This window comes from Carcharhinus amblyrhynchos, chromosome 8 (genome assembly GCF_965287045.1).
Source record: "Carcharhinus amblyrhynchos chromosome 8, sCarAmb.v2.hapA, whole genome shotgun sequence".
Lineage (NCBI taxonomy): Eukaryota > Metazoa > Chordata > Chondrichthyes > Carcharhiniformes > Carcharhinidae > Carcharhinus > Carcharhinus amblyrhynchos.
In genome coordinates this window covers 13211741-13226470 of record NC_137331.1, presented here as the reverse complement: position 1 = coordinate 13226470, position 14730 = coordinate 13211741, and the positions used below count along the sequence as shown (strand labels likewise).

General features: G+C 42.5%; 1 protein-coding gene across 3 annotated transcripts in view; it reads right to left on the bottom strand.

The window, feature by feature from the left end:
• The window catches only part of golga4 (golgin A4), a 155499-nt gene extending 145175 nt beyond the window's left edge, over window positions 1-10324 (bottom strand). For all 3 annotated transcript variants that reach the window (XM_080193697.1, XM_080193699.1, XM_080193700.1), the window contains exons 1-2: window positions 10160-10324; window positions 1273-1374 (exon numbers count right to left, since the gene is read on the bottom strand). In XM_080193697.1, the coding sequence (XP_080049823.1) occupies window positions 1273-1374; window positions 10160-10225 (168 nt within the window). In that variant the 5' untranslated portion in view covers window positions 10226-10324. The remainder of the gene's footprint in view (window positions 1-1272; window positions 1375-10159) is intronic.
• Between the last annotated feature and the right edge of the window lie 4406 nt (window positions 10325-14730).

Sequence of the window (14730 nt, the reverse complement as noted above, 5' to 3'; positions counted from 1 at the left end):
TCCATCTACATAATAAGGTTCACATGAACCAGGGAACCTACTGGGGAGTAAGGTAGGGAACAATCCTGGTGCAGGTTTCTGTTCCAAGGCCTTCTCGCAAGCTAACCAGCAGCTATGAGGCCATGTTGCACTTGTTTACCTAACTGGTGAACAGGAATGTTTACAACTGTTCAATTTAATATGCAGATTCATTTTAAAGGCAGATATGCCAATGGTTATGTTTTCTGAAGGGCAATTTTAGATGTTTAACAAAAGTAGGGGGAACCAATCCCATGTCTGATTTTGGTCTACAAGAGCAGAGAAAAATTGAATCAGGTTTTCCCAACCAGCACTTCCATGGTTGAGATTTTAATTGGTCTTTGTTCGTGTTTCTACTTTTGGGTGGTCACTGGCTACTTTAGTGCAACAATTCCCTGAAGATGGGAGCTGAGAACATGTTGATTTATAGTAATGTTGCTGTATCACCACAGCTGGTTTTGACATGGCAAGTTCCATACACAGCTAAATCCTTAATATGAATTGAGAAAACTACCTACAATTAAACAATTAACTTGGAGTCTCATATCAAAGCACAATTCTGCGTATTCTGAACATCCAAAATAAACTCTGAAAATGTTGGAAATACTCAGCGGATCAGGCAGCATCTGTGAAGAGAAAATGCATTTCAATTCTGATGGAAAGGTCACAAACCTGAAATATTCACTGTTTTTCTCGGCACAGATATTACCTAACCTCCTGAACATTTCCAGCATTTTCTGATTTAATAAACTTGACATTGATGTTCAAACTAATAGAATCCTACAGTGCAGGAGGCCGCCATTTGGCCCATCGAGTCTGCACCGACAACAATCCCAACTCGGCCTTATCTGCGTAATCCCACATGTTTACCTGACTAATCCCTTTAGCCTATGCATCCCAGGACACCTGGGGCAATTTAACAAAGCCAATGCACTTAACCTGAACATGTGTGGACTGTCCCTGTCTGCCCCCTCACAATATTCATATAAACTAAATACTCTCCCATCTTCCATTATAATCAGCTCCAATTATGAAAAGCAAAAGCGGAAATAGTGGAAGAAACAAAAAGTTAAATGTTAAAGTTAAAGCAGCTTACTTAGAAATCCTTGTTATGATGTTTGTATACAAGGAAAAAAAGCATTGGTGTTGCATATCAAATTATTGCTTTTATCCTGAAAGACTTCACCAATTAATCAATAAGAAAACCTCCATGATGTGCAGAACTGTAGAACTCATATTTGGACTTGAATTTACCTCTCTGTTGCTTGGCGTGAAAGTGTCTTCGTTGTGTTGACCTGACAAGGAAGACGTGTGGCTTCTACTTCCTGTTGAAGGTGGAGTAGATTTTGGAGAGGCCTGGGGGAAAAACAGAGACTGTTTTCAGAATTTAACAAATTATAAGTAAAGACTTCACCTCGAAATGCCACATATTCAATACTTCAGAATTCTTTTGCATCATCCCAAAAGTCTGTCTTTGGGATTCTTTGGAAAAAAAAGTAGAGATGCATTAATTCACCAATTTTGAGAGTGACACCAAAAAGTGTTTTATGTCAGTGCTCTGCTATGCTGCAAACCGATGTGAAGTATATGCATGGAAATTATTTATCTCAGAATGGTTTCACTGACTCCAAGTTAATTTATAACCATGCTGGTGTATTCCTACTTCACTAATCTTAAAACGATCTACATTGTTTACTTGATACAATGTGAGCCACATTTTAATGTCATCACAAACTAGAATTCCAAAAGCAAAATATTGTGGATGCTGGATATCTGAAAGAAACACAGAAAATGCTGCAAATACAAAGGTATCTGTGGGAGAGAGCGTTATCGGGCAGAGTTTTACAGCCTCATTTATCCTGAAACCATAAAATTCCAACCCAAGTCAATAGATCTTCCCATTGTCCACTCCTCGCCTGCTACTCCAGTTCCCATAGCGGGCGGGGTGGTAAAACCACAGCCAATTTTCACAGCGTGACCAACCCACCCCTTACCTCCTCAAATCACAACTCCCCATCCAGCTGGTGTTGTAAAAAGGGGGCATATCCTCTTAGGATTTTGCAAAAGAGAAATTACGCTTGACAAATTTATTAGTTTTTTTTAGGAGGCAATTCACGGGGTAGATAAAGGAGAATCAGTAGATATAGCGTATCAGGATTTCCAAAAGCTTTCAAAGTGCTACACAAAAAGTTAATATTCAAGAGCTCCTGAAGTTGGGGGTGATATGTTCGCATGGATAGAGTGTTGGTTAATGGACAGGAAGCAGAAAAGTATAAATCAGGCATATTCAAGTTGACAGGCTGTGACTGGGGTCTCAGCCATTTACACTCATGACTTAGATACATTACCCTGTGTCTTTGTCTAAGTTTGGTGACAACGCAAGCTCAGGTGGGAATGCAAGCTGTGAGGGCACAAAAAGGTTGCAAGGAGTTATTAAGAGGTTAAGTGAGTGGGTAGCAAGTGGCATATAGAGCACATCTGGGGGAATATAGCATTATTCATTTTGGTTTTAAGACTAGAAAAACAATATATTTTTAAAAAATGCAAGCTATGCAAACGTTGAAGTTGAGGAGAACTTGGGTGCAGTCATACAAAGGCACACAAAGTTAGCACGAAGGTACGGCAAGCTATCAAGTAAATGGCATGTGAGCTTTATCAAAAGGGATTGGAATACAAGAATAAAGAAAGTTTGCTACAATTGCACAGGGCTTTGGTGAGATAACATATGGAACATTGCACAGTTTTGGTCTCCATCAATAAGAAAGAAGACAGTACAGTTAAGGTTCAAAAATTGAAAATGCTGGAAAATCTCAGGTCTGACAGAATCTGTGGAGAGGGAGTACAGCCAACATTTCGAGTCAGCCGTTTGTCAGAGCCCAAAAGGTTCACAGTGAATGTTCACTAGATAGGTTGCTGGATACAGGAGTTGTCCTCTGATGAGGAGCTGAGTAAATTGGATCTAAATTCTCTGGAGTTTATAAAATTGAGTGATGATCTCATTGAAACAAGATTCTCAAGGGACTTGACATGATAGTTACAGATGTTTCCACTGTCCAAGGAACTTGAATCAAAATAATGTGATTTCAAGATAAAGGGTCAATCATTTAGGACTAAGACAAGGAAAAAAATTCTTCACTCAAAGGGTTGTATTTCTTGGGAATTCTCTATTATTCCATCACTATTATTAAGCCAAATGCAGAATTAACTAAGTGGCTTATTGCACCAGGTGATTACTATGCGAGAGTTCCAAATCATCCTCTCTTCTGAAATGCACTGTCCAACTATTTACTCTAATAGACAATCTAGAACAGTAAACATTTATAATAAACATCAAAGTGATTTAGTGATCAAAAAAGCAAAGTAAGCTGATTTCTGATGGCCCTCACCGTCCCACCTTTGTTCTTCAAAGCTTTGCATAATACGCCTCTCCTTAAAATAGTGTTTCCAAAAAATATTAAATTTTATTACATATTGTTACAGCATCACAAATTGAATAATTAATTTAACAAATATTTGGACTGGGGAGGCGGCCTGACATCATGCAACTGAGTAGTTCAGTATAGTTAACCTACAAGGGCTTTACAGAAAGTAAAACAAATCTCTTGCAAGACTGAACACAAGGCTTTGAAAAAATTGTACCAATTTTCCCCTAGCTGTTCAACTTTCCCTGTCACGCACTCCCCCATAACCTTTCTCTTCTCTAAAACTCAAAAGTGTTAGTTGTCGCCCATTAGCATTTTACTTGGTGGTCATCTTTCACTTGTGATCTTAAGACTTGATTTATCATTAGGCTACTCAAACTGATATTTTGACTAAAAATATGAAATTTCATTGCGTTTGATAGGATAAATGAAGAGAATATATTTCCACTTGTGGGCAAGATCAGAACTAGGTGCCATAAACATAAAATAGTCACAAATAAATCCCACAAAGGAGTCAGGAAAAGACTTTACTCAGAAATAGTTAGAACATGGAACTCGATATACAAAAAACAGATGATGTGAATGGCACTGATACATTCAAGATAAAGCTGGATGAGCGTGTGGGAGAGAAAAAGGATATATTGATAGGGTTCAAAGCAGCTTGGGAAGAGGCTCTTGTGGTGTATAAACATTGGCATAGACTTGTTGGCCCAAATGTTTTGAAACTACTTTCTAATTATACATAATCAATTAAATTGCTTTGATTACATGGAATTACACAGAATGACCTGTTTCCATGCTGTACAATCACACCAACAAGATTATGACAGACCACTGGCAGCTCTCATCTGAAGTGTCGATCTGGATATATGTTATACCATGTGGTTGGAGATATGGCAAAAGGCATCACGTTGGAGAAGTTAGCTAATTTGTCACTCATCTTCACTTTCTCATTGTGAAGGGGTCGCAAAACAGGCAGTAGTATCTGACTTTTTGCCACTCCCAGCCCAGACAATAATACCTGGAGAGACATCCCAGCTACAACCTCAGGACAACTGCTGTTGAACTTTGGGAGTCAATCCAGGAATATTATAGGCTGCATTGTTTTGGATTGAAACTGGGCAGATCATTTAAGGTCACTTCAATTTTTGATTTACTTGCCTCACCAGTCAACCACAAAATTTGGCAGATCCCATTGAATGCACAGAAATAATGAAATCAAAATTTGGAGTTAAGTATTCTGGGGACAGCACAGTAACACACTGGTTAACACTGCTGCTTCACAGTAGCAGGTTCAACTCCAGCCTCAGGTCACGGTCTGTATGGAGTTTGCACATTCTCCCCGTGTCTGCATGGGTTTCCTCCAGGTGCTCCAGTTTCCTCACTTACTCCAAAGATGTGCAGGTTTGGTGGATTGGCCAGGCTAAATTACCCTTTCATGTCCCAAGACGTGCAGGTTGAGGGGATTAGCAAGGTAAATACTTGGGGTTACAAGAAACAGGTCTGGTGGGATTGCCCCTTAGTGTTGGGGAATTATGCGGGGTTGTAAGGATAAGGCCTGGGTGGGATCGTTGTTGGTGCAGCCTCAATGGGCCGAACGGCCTCCTTCTGCACTGTAGGAATTTTAATGATTCTATTCGATGAGCATGCTATTTTTTATTTTACTTCCCCCAACTCAAATAATCTTTTTCAAAAGCTTTATAAAATTCTGTATTTTAAGATGATTTAAATATTTAACACTTTTTTTAGTCAAACAGACAATAATGAAACACAGAACTCATGGCAAGAATTATAAAGTCAAATGTTCTGCTCAAATCCCACCGTATTGTGCATAGTTTCCTGTTTGTCTGACTCCAAATAGCTTGAGGGGAATTTTCCAAACTGTAAAGGTTATTTTAATCTTCCAACTTTACTTAAATAGCTTTTGTTTTGCAAGTCTGATATTCTCTTCTGGAATGCTCCCAGCGGTCTTTTGGCTTGGATATCTTCAGGGTAAACCATTATGTGAGATGGGTTAACTCTGGGCCTTAGTGAAAACAAGCTTTTCCCAGTGCACTTTTCAGGAGTTTAAGTAGTAATATACTTGACTAACTACTAATAACTCGATAAATGGATTTGATCCCACAATAGAACTTCATCTTGTATCCGGACCAGCTGATTATTTCCCAGGTTGTCATTCAGAATTCCTCGCTTTATGTCATCTTAGCCCTCAAAGATTTCTAGGTTTCAGGATGCTTGAGTTTTAATATTTTATGTTATCAATATCAACAGTTTTTGCACTCTTCTCAGCATAGTCACAGCTGAAATTGCCATTGGGAAATTATTTTCCATGTTTCAATATGCTTGGTTGCAACTTCATTTTATTATTGAGAATCATACATAAAAGTCAAGTCCAATGCTTTTTTTTTCCTGATGTGTATTTTATAATAATAAACAAAATAAGCACAGTGCTGTACATTAAATTTAAGGATCGAAGACCTTTCAATGTCTACGAGTGTGCTTGGATAAACAAGAAATTAAAAATGCAAACAAAATGAAAATAGCCATGTCATTGTCTGAATAAGCCTAAATGTAGGCCAATAAAATGATTTAGTTGCACATCTCTCCAAGATATATTCTGATATAACTGAAAACCGGTGAGTGAGCATGCTAAATACTTATTTTTCCATATATCTTCCCAGGTTTCCACTTTCCTTCAGTAAGCTTTTGACAGTGAAACATACCACTGCTAATTCTCCCTGGACTTCACCACGTTTAGGGCTGACAGTAAGGACTCATCTATTTAAACAATCTTTCAAATGTAGAGATGTTCAAACATCATACTCAAGAGGATAAACTTCAGAAACCCTAATTCACTCCAACGCAACATCAGTCCATCTCAGAGGGGGATGGCAGTGGCTGTGTTCTAACTTGCCTGGCTAGGTTTCTGACATTTGTCCAAGTGACTTCTGATGATAAGTTAATATTTGCACTGGGAGAACAGCACTGGACCCATCTATAATGCCTCACAAATCTACTGATCTACAATATCCAGGTTCTCAATATTTTCAAAACAGGTTAGGTTTTAAGTGTTATATCAACAACCGTGTAAAAGCAGACAGCTATATTGAATCAGCAACTAATTTCTAGTCAAACATGAAAATGCAACATCACAGCACACTTCGTTGAGTGACTTCAAAAACAGAAAATGCTGGAAAATCTCAACAGGTCTAACAGCATCTGTGGAGAGGGAATAGAGTCAACAGTTGGATGACCCCTCAGAGCTAAGGGCAAAGAGAATCAGAAAAGATTTATACGACAAGGGGGAGTGGGGGAAGGGCACTCCCCGCAATGCTGTCAAACTGCTGAGATTTTCCAGCATTTTCTGTTTTTGTCTCAGGTTCTAGCATCCGCAGTATTTTGCTTTTATTGTGGTGTTTAACCCACTGCCACTTCTCTTCTAGGAATGCTTTCCCTGAAGAAGTACTGCTCTTCTCTCTAACAGAATTTCTGTTCGTCCCTTTCACCCTGTCCACCGTCACTGCTTTTTATTTCCCTCCTGGTGTTCGTCAAGGTATTTAGCAAAACTCACTTTCACAGCCATATTTCCTTCCTCAGCGATTGTCTCCGTTTCTGATTCACCCAATGTGGATTCCAAATGAAGTTCCACCCCTCATCTTTCAAATCCACCGAGGGTTACAGATTTCACCAGGACAAATAACGCTCCTCTGAGTGCTGTTCTCACCACATCCTGAGATCCACGCTCAGTGCCATGAGCCGCCATATGCACACCCTCAATACCTCTCTCCAGCAGCACCGACTCAATCTTTCTCAAAGGTGACATGGTCCCCAGTTTTACTTCATTCTTCCTCTCATCCAGCACATTTAAGAGAAACTTTTTCTCCATTTTTAATCATCCGATTTTCTCTTTTCCATTTCTCCAATCCCACTCTCCTTGTTGCCCCACCCCCCCTTCTTTCTGGCCAACTGCTCTGACCATCTATACCTCTGTTCTGCCATTCAGTCTGATCTCAATGGACACTCTTAGCACTTCTCTCAGCCATCTTTATCCTCATTTACATTCCCTTGGTCCTTTTAAAGCAACCCCCAAAAGTATAAATATATCTTGTGTATAAAATACTGAAGGGAATAGATAAGAGTCAACAGTGGTAGGCTTTTCCCTAGATTGGGGACAATTACGAGAGGTCACGATCTAAGGGTGAGGGGGGAGAAATATAATTTGGAAATGAGAGGAAGGTTTTTCACGCAGAGGGTCATGGGGGTATGGAACGCGCTACCGAGTAGGGTGGTGGAGGCAGGCATGTTGGACTTGTTTAAGGTTTACTTAGATAGACACATGAGCGAAACAAGGATGGAGGGTTATAGTAGAGGGTATTAAATAGGGTCAGAGCCTCGGGACGACACCGGAAATGTAGGATTGCATGTTAACGTTTTGACTTTTTATTCCACAGGTGTCGGTCCACCTTGTTGTCAAACGAGGGGCATGCACACGGTGGGTCTTGCGTGGGCTGCTCTTGGAGGTTCCGGGAGTGGCCTAGTACTTCGTGTCGTTGTGTGTGCTTAATCCTGGACCAGCAGACGGGTGCCACAACAGCTCAGTGATTATCACTGCTAGCTATGCAGATACATGGATTTGGGCCTGTGTCTGTGGGAGTTTGCGCATTCTTCCTGTGGTTGCGTGGGTTTCCTCCAGGCACTCCAGTTTCCTCCCACACCCCAAAGATGTGCTCTTAGGCTGATTGGTGTACCAAATTGACACTATTCTCCCCTGAATCTGACTACATTAGGGGTTCCACTCACATACACACAGGGTGGGGTAGGTGTGGGAAGATGCGGCAGCGCGGGCTCGTTGGGCCGAAGGGCCTGTTTCCCATGCTGGGTTGTTCTTTGTTTTCTGATTCCCTTTGCCCTTAGCTCCGACGAAGAGTCATCCAGACTAAAAACGTTGGCTCCATTCTCTCTCAGTAAGAAGTCTGACAACAACAGGTTTAAGTCCAACCAATTTACTTGATAGTAAACTCACAAGCTTTCAGGGTTTGTCCCTTCATCAGGTGAATGGAGAGTTCTGGCCTCAGACAGAGCATATACCAGCACACACAGTTTACAGTTTTCTCCACATCATGACTACGATCAACACCGCAAACTGCCAGATCCAAGTGGAAAGGATCTCCAAGAAGATTGCACATATCGACTCTCCACATCCATTCTCTCTCTACAGATACTGTCAGACATGCTGAGATTTTCCATCATTTTCTTTTATTTCAGATTCCAGCATCTGCTGTATTCTGCTCTTATTGTAAGGTAACTTGTCGCAGAAGTCTGCGAGCCACAGGCTAACCAAATTACTAGCTAAAGTGCACAGTAGCATTTGGTGACTTCATTCAGATGCAAAGAACCCAAATCGCAGTTAATCTTAAAAAGCTGCCTAAATGACTAATGCAGTTCTATCAACTTCAAAAATTATAAATGATCATTCTCGTTTGGTTCAACAAATGCACAATTTCACTAAAACTGAAAACAATCTGTCATAAACTCCACCACTGTTATTAAAATAATATGAATAAAACAATAAGCCAATGAGAGAAATGCTTAAAAATTTTCAATGTATGCGCTTCCTCAGTGATGAGTGAACTAATTCCACAAGATTTAAGCACCCCATCCATCAATATAAGCAGGAGAAACTCATATTGTCTCTTCAACTTTCTCCCCTATTCAATATTAGGACTTATCTTCTACCTCACTACACTTTCCTGTCTTCGCCCCATATTGTGATTTCCCCCATGTTCAAAATCCAACCATATCAGTCTTAAATAAACCGTTGATCTATCATCCTCAGGAGACAATCCAATTAGAAACCCAGCTGGAGAATAGGGAAGACTGACCAAATGCTTTTCTCAACTGCGGCAAAAAGTCTGACAACACCAGGTTTTAGTCCAACCGATTTAGTTGATAATCATGATTTATTTGACATCATGACCTTTCTCAACTGCTCCAGAGTCTAGGGTAATCCTGTCATAGTATTACAAAGCCATCTTTTATATTGTTGAGTGAGTTGTCTCAATACCACCAGTCACCTCGTAATATAATCATGATGACTAATCTTACGCATCCATATTTTAAGACGCTCTTCCAAACCTCTCTTTTTTAAATAAATTACAACAAAACGTTCAGTAATGTGTGAGGTTAGAGAATAATCGAGCTGAAAAATTCCCCCCCTCCCCAAAAAAAAATCACACCCTGATGTGCGACGTAGGGAGACAATGTCAAAAACCAGTCTTCCTACTTTGCTGGGGGCCCAACCCGCAAAACAACGCCTAAGTGCCAGAAGTCAATCGCTGCTGTGGGAATCGACTGCAGGGCCACCAGGGGGTGAGGGGTCAGCAGGATCCTCAACTTCTTCCTCGTTGCTCGACCCCCCCGCCTCCAATTTAACAAAAACATTTGAGAGAGGCAGGCCCCCACATTTCCAGTGGGGTATTGCGGCTCCCACACCTGTTAGTGACAGGGCTCCAGGTCACCCGAACTGCTGTGACCCAGCCGGATGGTGAGGGGGCGGAGGGGCGGGGGAGACACACCAAGGATCGGGAGGAGCCGGGGCCGGGGCCTGCGCACGGGAGGAGCCGGAGCGGGAGCCAGGGCCAGGGCCGGGGCCGGGGCCGTCCCGCCCCAGACCTTACAGCGGCGCCGCAGTCGGGCCTGCCCCTCCAACCTCAACTCACCTGAGCATGACTGCCCCGGACCGGCAACTGCTCCTCGTTGATCCTCTGCCTGAGCTTCTTGAACATGGCTCCGGCTGCCAGGAGGGGCCTCGAGAAGCCGGGAAGGTTGTTCCGGTCAACCCGGCCGTCTCCAATCCGCCGGCTCCAGGCCACAGCTCCCGGGCTGCCGAGCCGGCCAATGACTGGGCGCATGCGCCGCCGACGTGGCCTCAGCAGCGCGAGCCGGATCTGCGTTCCCCGAGAGGCCAGCAGGGGGGGGGCGCTGCGTACACCCAGTGCAGTGAAGGTGAGAATCCAGCAGGGGGCGCTGTGTACACCCAGTGCAGTGAAGGTGAGAATCCAGGAGGGGGGGGCGATGTGTATACCCAGTGCAGTGAAGGTGAGAATCCAGCAGGGGCGCTGTCTATACCCAATCCAATGAAAGTGAGAATTCAGCAATGGGGGCGAGGGGGCGCTATCTACATTCAGAGCAGTGAAGGTGAGAATCCAGAAGGGGGTGGGGCACTGTGTGCACCCAAGGCAGTGAAGGTGAGGCTCCAGTAGAGGCACTGTCTGCACCCACAGTAGGGGAATTTAAGGGTTTCAGAATCACCAGGGCTTCCCAACTCTCCAGGATTGTCCTGAAAAGTTTAGGAATTAAAGGATTAACCTTCCATAGTTTTGCTGAGAGCATCTTGGTCTTTTTTCAGTGTTATTTTCATTTATGAGTGACAAAACTATTGAAGATTAGAAGAAAAATGCCTGGTATTTATCTAATCCTGATAAAAGGGCCTGTTTATTGTGAATTGGCGTGGGAGGGAAATATCAGTCGACTAAAAGCTGGAGAGTGGGATATCTGCAGGTAAGTGGTCATGTGATGAACCCTTAAACAACATCTCCAAAAACAGTTGACAACCCTGGAGTTACCATCAGAAAGGTTGCATTGGTCACAAATGTGAACATGGGTTCAGTTTTTATGTCACATTGGTCATTATTTGTTTAAAAACAGAGGTTCCAGACTCTGTATAATTGTCAGAGCTGCTCCACATGATGCCTGTCTTCAGCCAAAATACTATCTTGTAATTTTTGTTTTCCCTTTTGCAGTCATTGATTTTTAACTAATTGATTAATAATGAATTTTTTAATAATGAATTTTTTTTGTCTCCACAGGCATTTAAGTCCAGCAAGGGGCATGCATGTCGCAGGTTGTAGTGGGCTGCTCTTGGACGTTGCTTCGGGAGTTGCCTATTGCTTCATGTCGTTAGTGTGCTTAAACTGGACCATCTCGAGGGCAACATGACAGCTCAGAGACTATCTCTGTTACTGTGCGGACACATGGATTTGGGCCTGTGTCTGTGGGAGTTTGCACGTTCTCCCCGTGGTTGCGTGGGTTTCCTCTGGGTGCTCCGGTTTCCTCCCACATCCCCAAAGATGTGCTTTTAGGCTGATTGATTGGGTACTAAATTGTCCCTAAATTGGACCTCCCTGATCCTCGCACATTAGACGTAGACTAAAATCATGAATAGGTCACTGAGACAGTGGGACGGCGACGCGGGCTCGTTGGGCCGAGGGGCCTGTTTCCCGTGCTGTGTTGTTCTTCTTTGTTCTTTGTTCTCTTTGTTCTTTGATTTTCTGTGTATCACTTTAACATCTGAGTCAGGAATTTCTTAGTTTACATCCTATTTGTAATACAACATGGGGACTCGATGCAGCTTAACTATAAAAGCTTTATTGCCAACAGCGTATTAGTGTACAGTCCAAGTTAAGACTAGGCTACAAGTGTGACTGCTCTTCTGGACTCATGGGCTCCAAATGCTAGTCCCTCCTTGACCCGTGGTCTGCGTCCCGGACTCTTACCCTACTCTGCACTGACATCGGTCCTACTGGAATCTTACCTTCACAGCCCTGGCTGCAGTCAGCGCCTCTGCTGAACTTTCAGTGTCACTGCTCTGGGTGCAGAGAGCTTCCTGCCAGAGCGATCCATAGGGTCCTCGCTGGTCATGGGCATTTAGAACACACCCCCCCCCACCCCCAAGGGGAAAAACAAAGAACAACATTCATGATCATATGACAGGCTCTTGCACAAAAAGGTATCCAGAAAAACGTCTGGAAAACTCATAAAAAGGTTCAAAATGTCCTCGGTCTGTTACAGCACCTCAGTTTGGTGGTAGGCTCGTCTGCATTTAAATGAGAATGGCAGGTTCATTAATCGTGGATCTAATGGCTCTTCAGCTGTTTTGTGCTCCACCATCTCCTCATTCATTGATTGCTCAGGCCCCACATTCTCCTCTGAAATTCCAGTAACTGGGCTTGGCAGCCTCAAACTACCTGCAGGGGTCACCTGGGCTTCCTCTATGTCCATTACTGCTCTCCTCCTCAGGGGGTCTATATGTTTCCTAAGCCTGTAGCCTTATACCTCCACAATGTAGAAGACCTGTCCTGTTTGCTCCATTATTTTATCAGTCACCCCTGCTGGGACTGCTGCAAAGTTTCTAACCAATATGATATCCTCCACTTTAAATACACTTGTTTTTTTTTTCCTGCATCACAATTTTCCATCTGGGAGGCTTGCCTAGGCTCCATCATCTCTGCGAAATTGGGAATATCATGTCCAATCTTGTTTGTAATTGATATCCAGTCAGTAACTTGGCTGTTGTGACCCCTATGGTCACGTTTGGCTGGCGTTGTATGATAGTAGAAAATTGGTTATGTGTAAAGGAAGGGTCCTGTTCACCTGTTTTTTTTTTATTATTGATGACTTAAATGTCCATACCGTGCACTCTGCCAGTCCATCTGATGCTGTGTGGTAAGGTGCTGATCTCACATGGCAAATGCGTTGGACTTGAGAAGTTGTTGGAATTCTTCCACCCTGGATGATATGCCTTTATCCAACACTGTCATTTCTGGTATGCCACGGATAATGAAGATCTTTCTTAACTTGTTAATGGTGCCCGGGACTATTGTAGACTTCATGCACTGCACATAAAATCACTTGGAGTGTGCGTCCACTAGCATAGAAATATTTGACTCATAAAAGGCCCAGCATAATCTCTCTACAACTTTGCCCACAGACGGTCTCGCTACTCCCAAGGATGCAAGTTCACCGGTGGTGGCAAAGTCTCTTGAGCTTCGCAACTGTACCATAGATTAATCATCCATTCTATGACTTTGTCAATGCCAAGCCACTACACATAATCCGTCATTTGCTAGGGCCTTCACTTTACTTTGATCTGGATGACAGCCATGAAATTCTTGTAATAGAAGTCGTCTCCCTTGGGGTGGGATTAAAGCTATGGGCCCTCACAGTAACACTCCATCTTCACAGGTTATTTTCAACCTTCTATTTTAATAGGGTTTTTAACAAATTTGACTTCTCATACCACCATCCTTGCATAACCATCTTCTTTACCAATACAGTGTCTTTTTGTGTCCACAATTTCATGTTTCTGCTGAAATTGACATGGTGTCTACCAAATGTAGAGCCAGTATAATCTCATGAGGAAGTGATACTACTGTTTGTGGCAAAAGTAACTGGCTCAGCGCCTCTGCATGTGATATCTGTGCACCTGGGTGAGGCTGAAACAGCTCCCACTCCATGCGGTGAAACATCACAGATTACTATTAAGGGTTTGTTTGGGTCCAATGCACCAACAAGGCAGACCACCGCAGAGCCTGTTTCTGTTTGTGAAAGTTTTCATTTTGTTCTTCTCCCCGTTTCCATCTTTGATATTTTTTAACAGTTGGTGAAATGAGATTAAAATGACAGAACCATTTTTTAAAAATCTGCCACAGTAATTGCTCAGAAATGAGTTGAGCACGGATACATCCTTTGGCTGTTGGACCTCCTTGATGGCTTTCATCTTTTCTTCCAAAGGATGTAGACACTTTGAATCCTATTAAAGTAGAAGGTTGAATCCTAAATGAGTAACTTCTGACTGAAATTTACATTTATCAGGCTTCAACCCAACCTCTCCTTCCTTCAAATGTCTCAACACTTCTTCTAAATCGGATGTGTTCTTCAGTGCCAGTGATTAGTATGTCGTCCAGATAAATCACCCTGCAAGAAACTCTCCTATCATGGAAAATGATATAGGCTGATATGAGTCCAAAAGGCAATCTGACATACTTATACAACTCCTTGTGCAAGTTGATTGTCATCAACTCCGGATGCTGATAGACATAACTGATGTCCAATTTAGTATACTTCAAACTTCCAGCTAATTTAGCATAAAGATTGTCAATTATGTGATATGTGATACCTAGAGTCATAGAGGTTTACAGCATGGATACAGGCCTTTCGGCCCAACTTGTCCATGCTGCCCTTTTTTTTAAAACCCCTAAGCTAATCCCAATTGCCTGTATTTGTCCCCATCCCTCTATACCATTGTAACTACGTAACTATCTAAATACTTTTTGAAAGATAAAATTGTACCTGCCTCTACCACTACCTCTGGCAGCTTGTTCCAGACACTCACCACCCTCTGTGTGAAAAAATTGCCCCTCTGGATACTTTTGTATCTCTCCCCTCTCATCTTAAACCTATGCCATCTAGTTTCAGACTCCTCTTCCTTTGGGAAAAGATATTGACTATC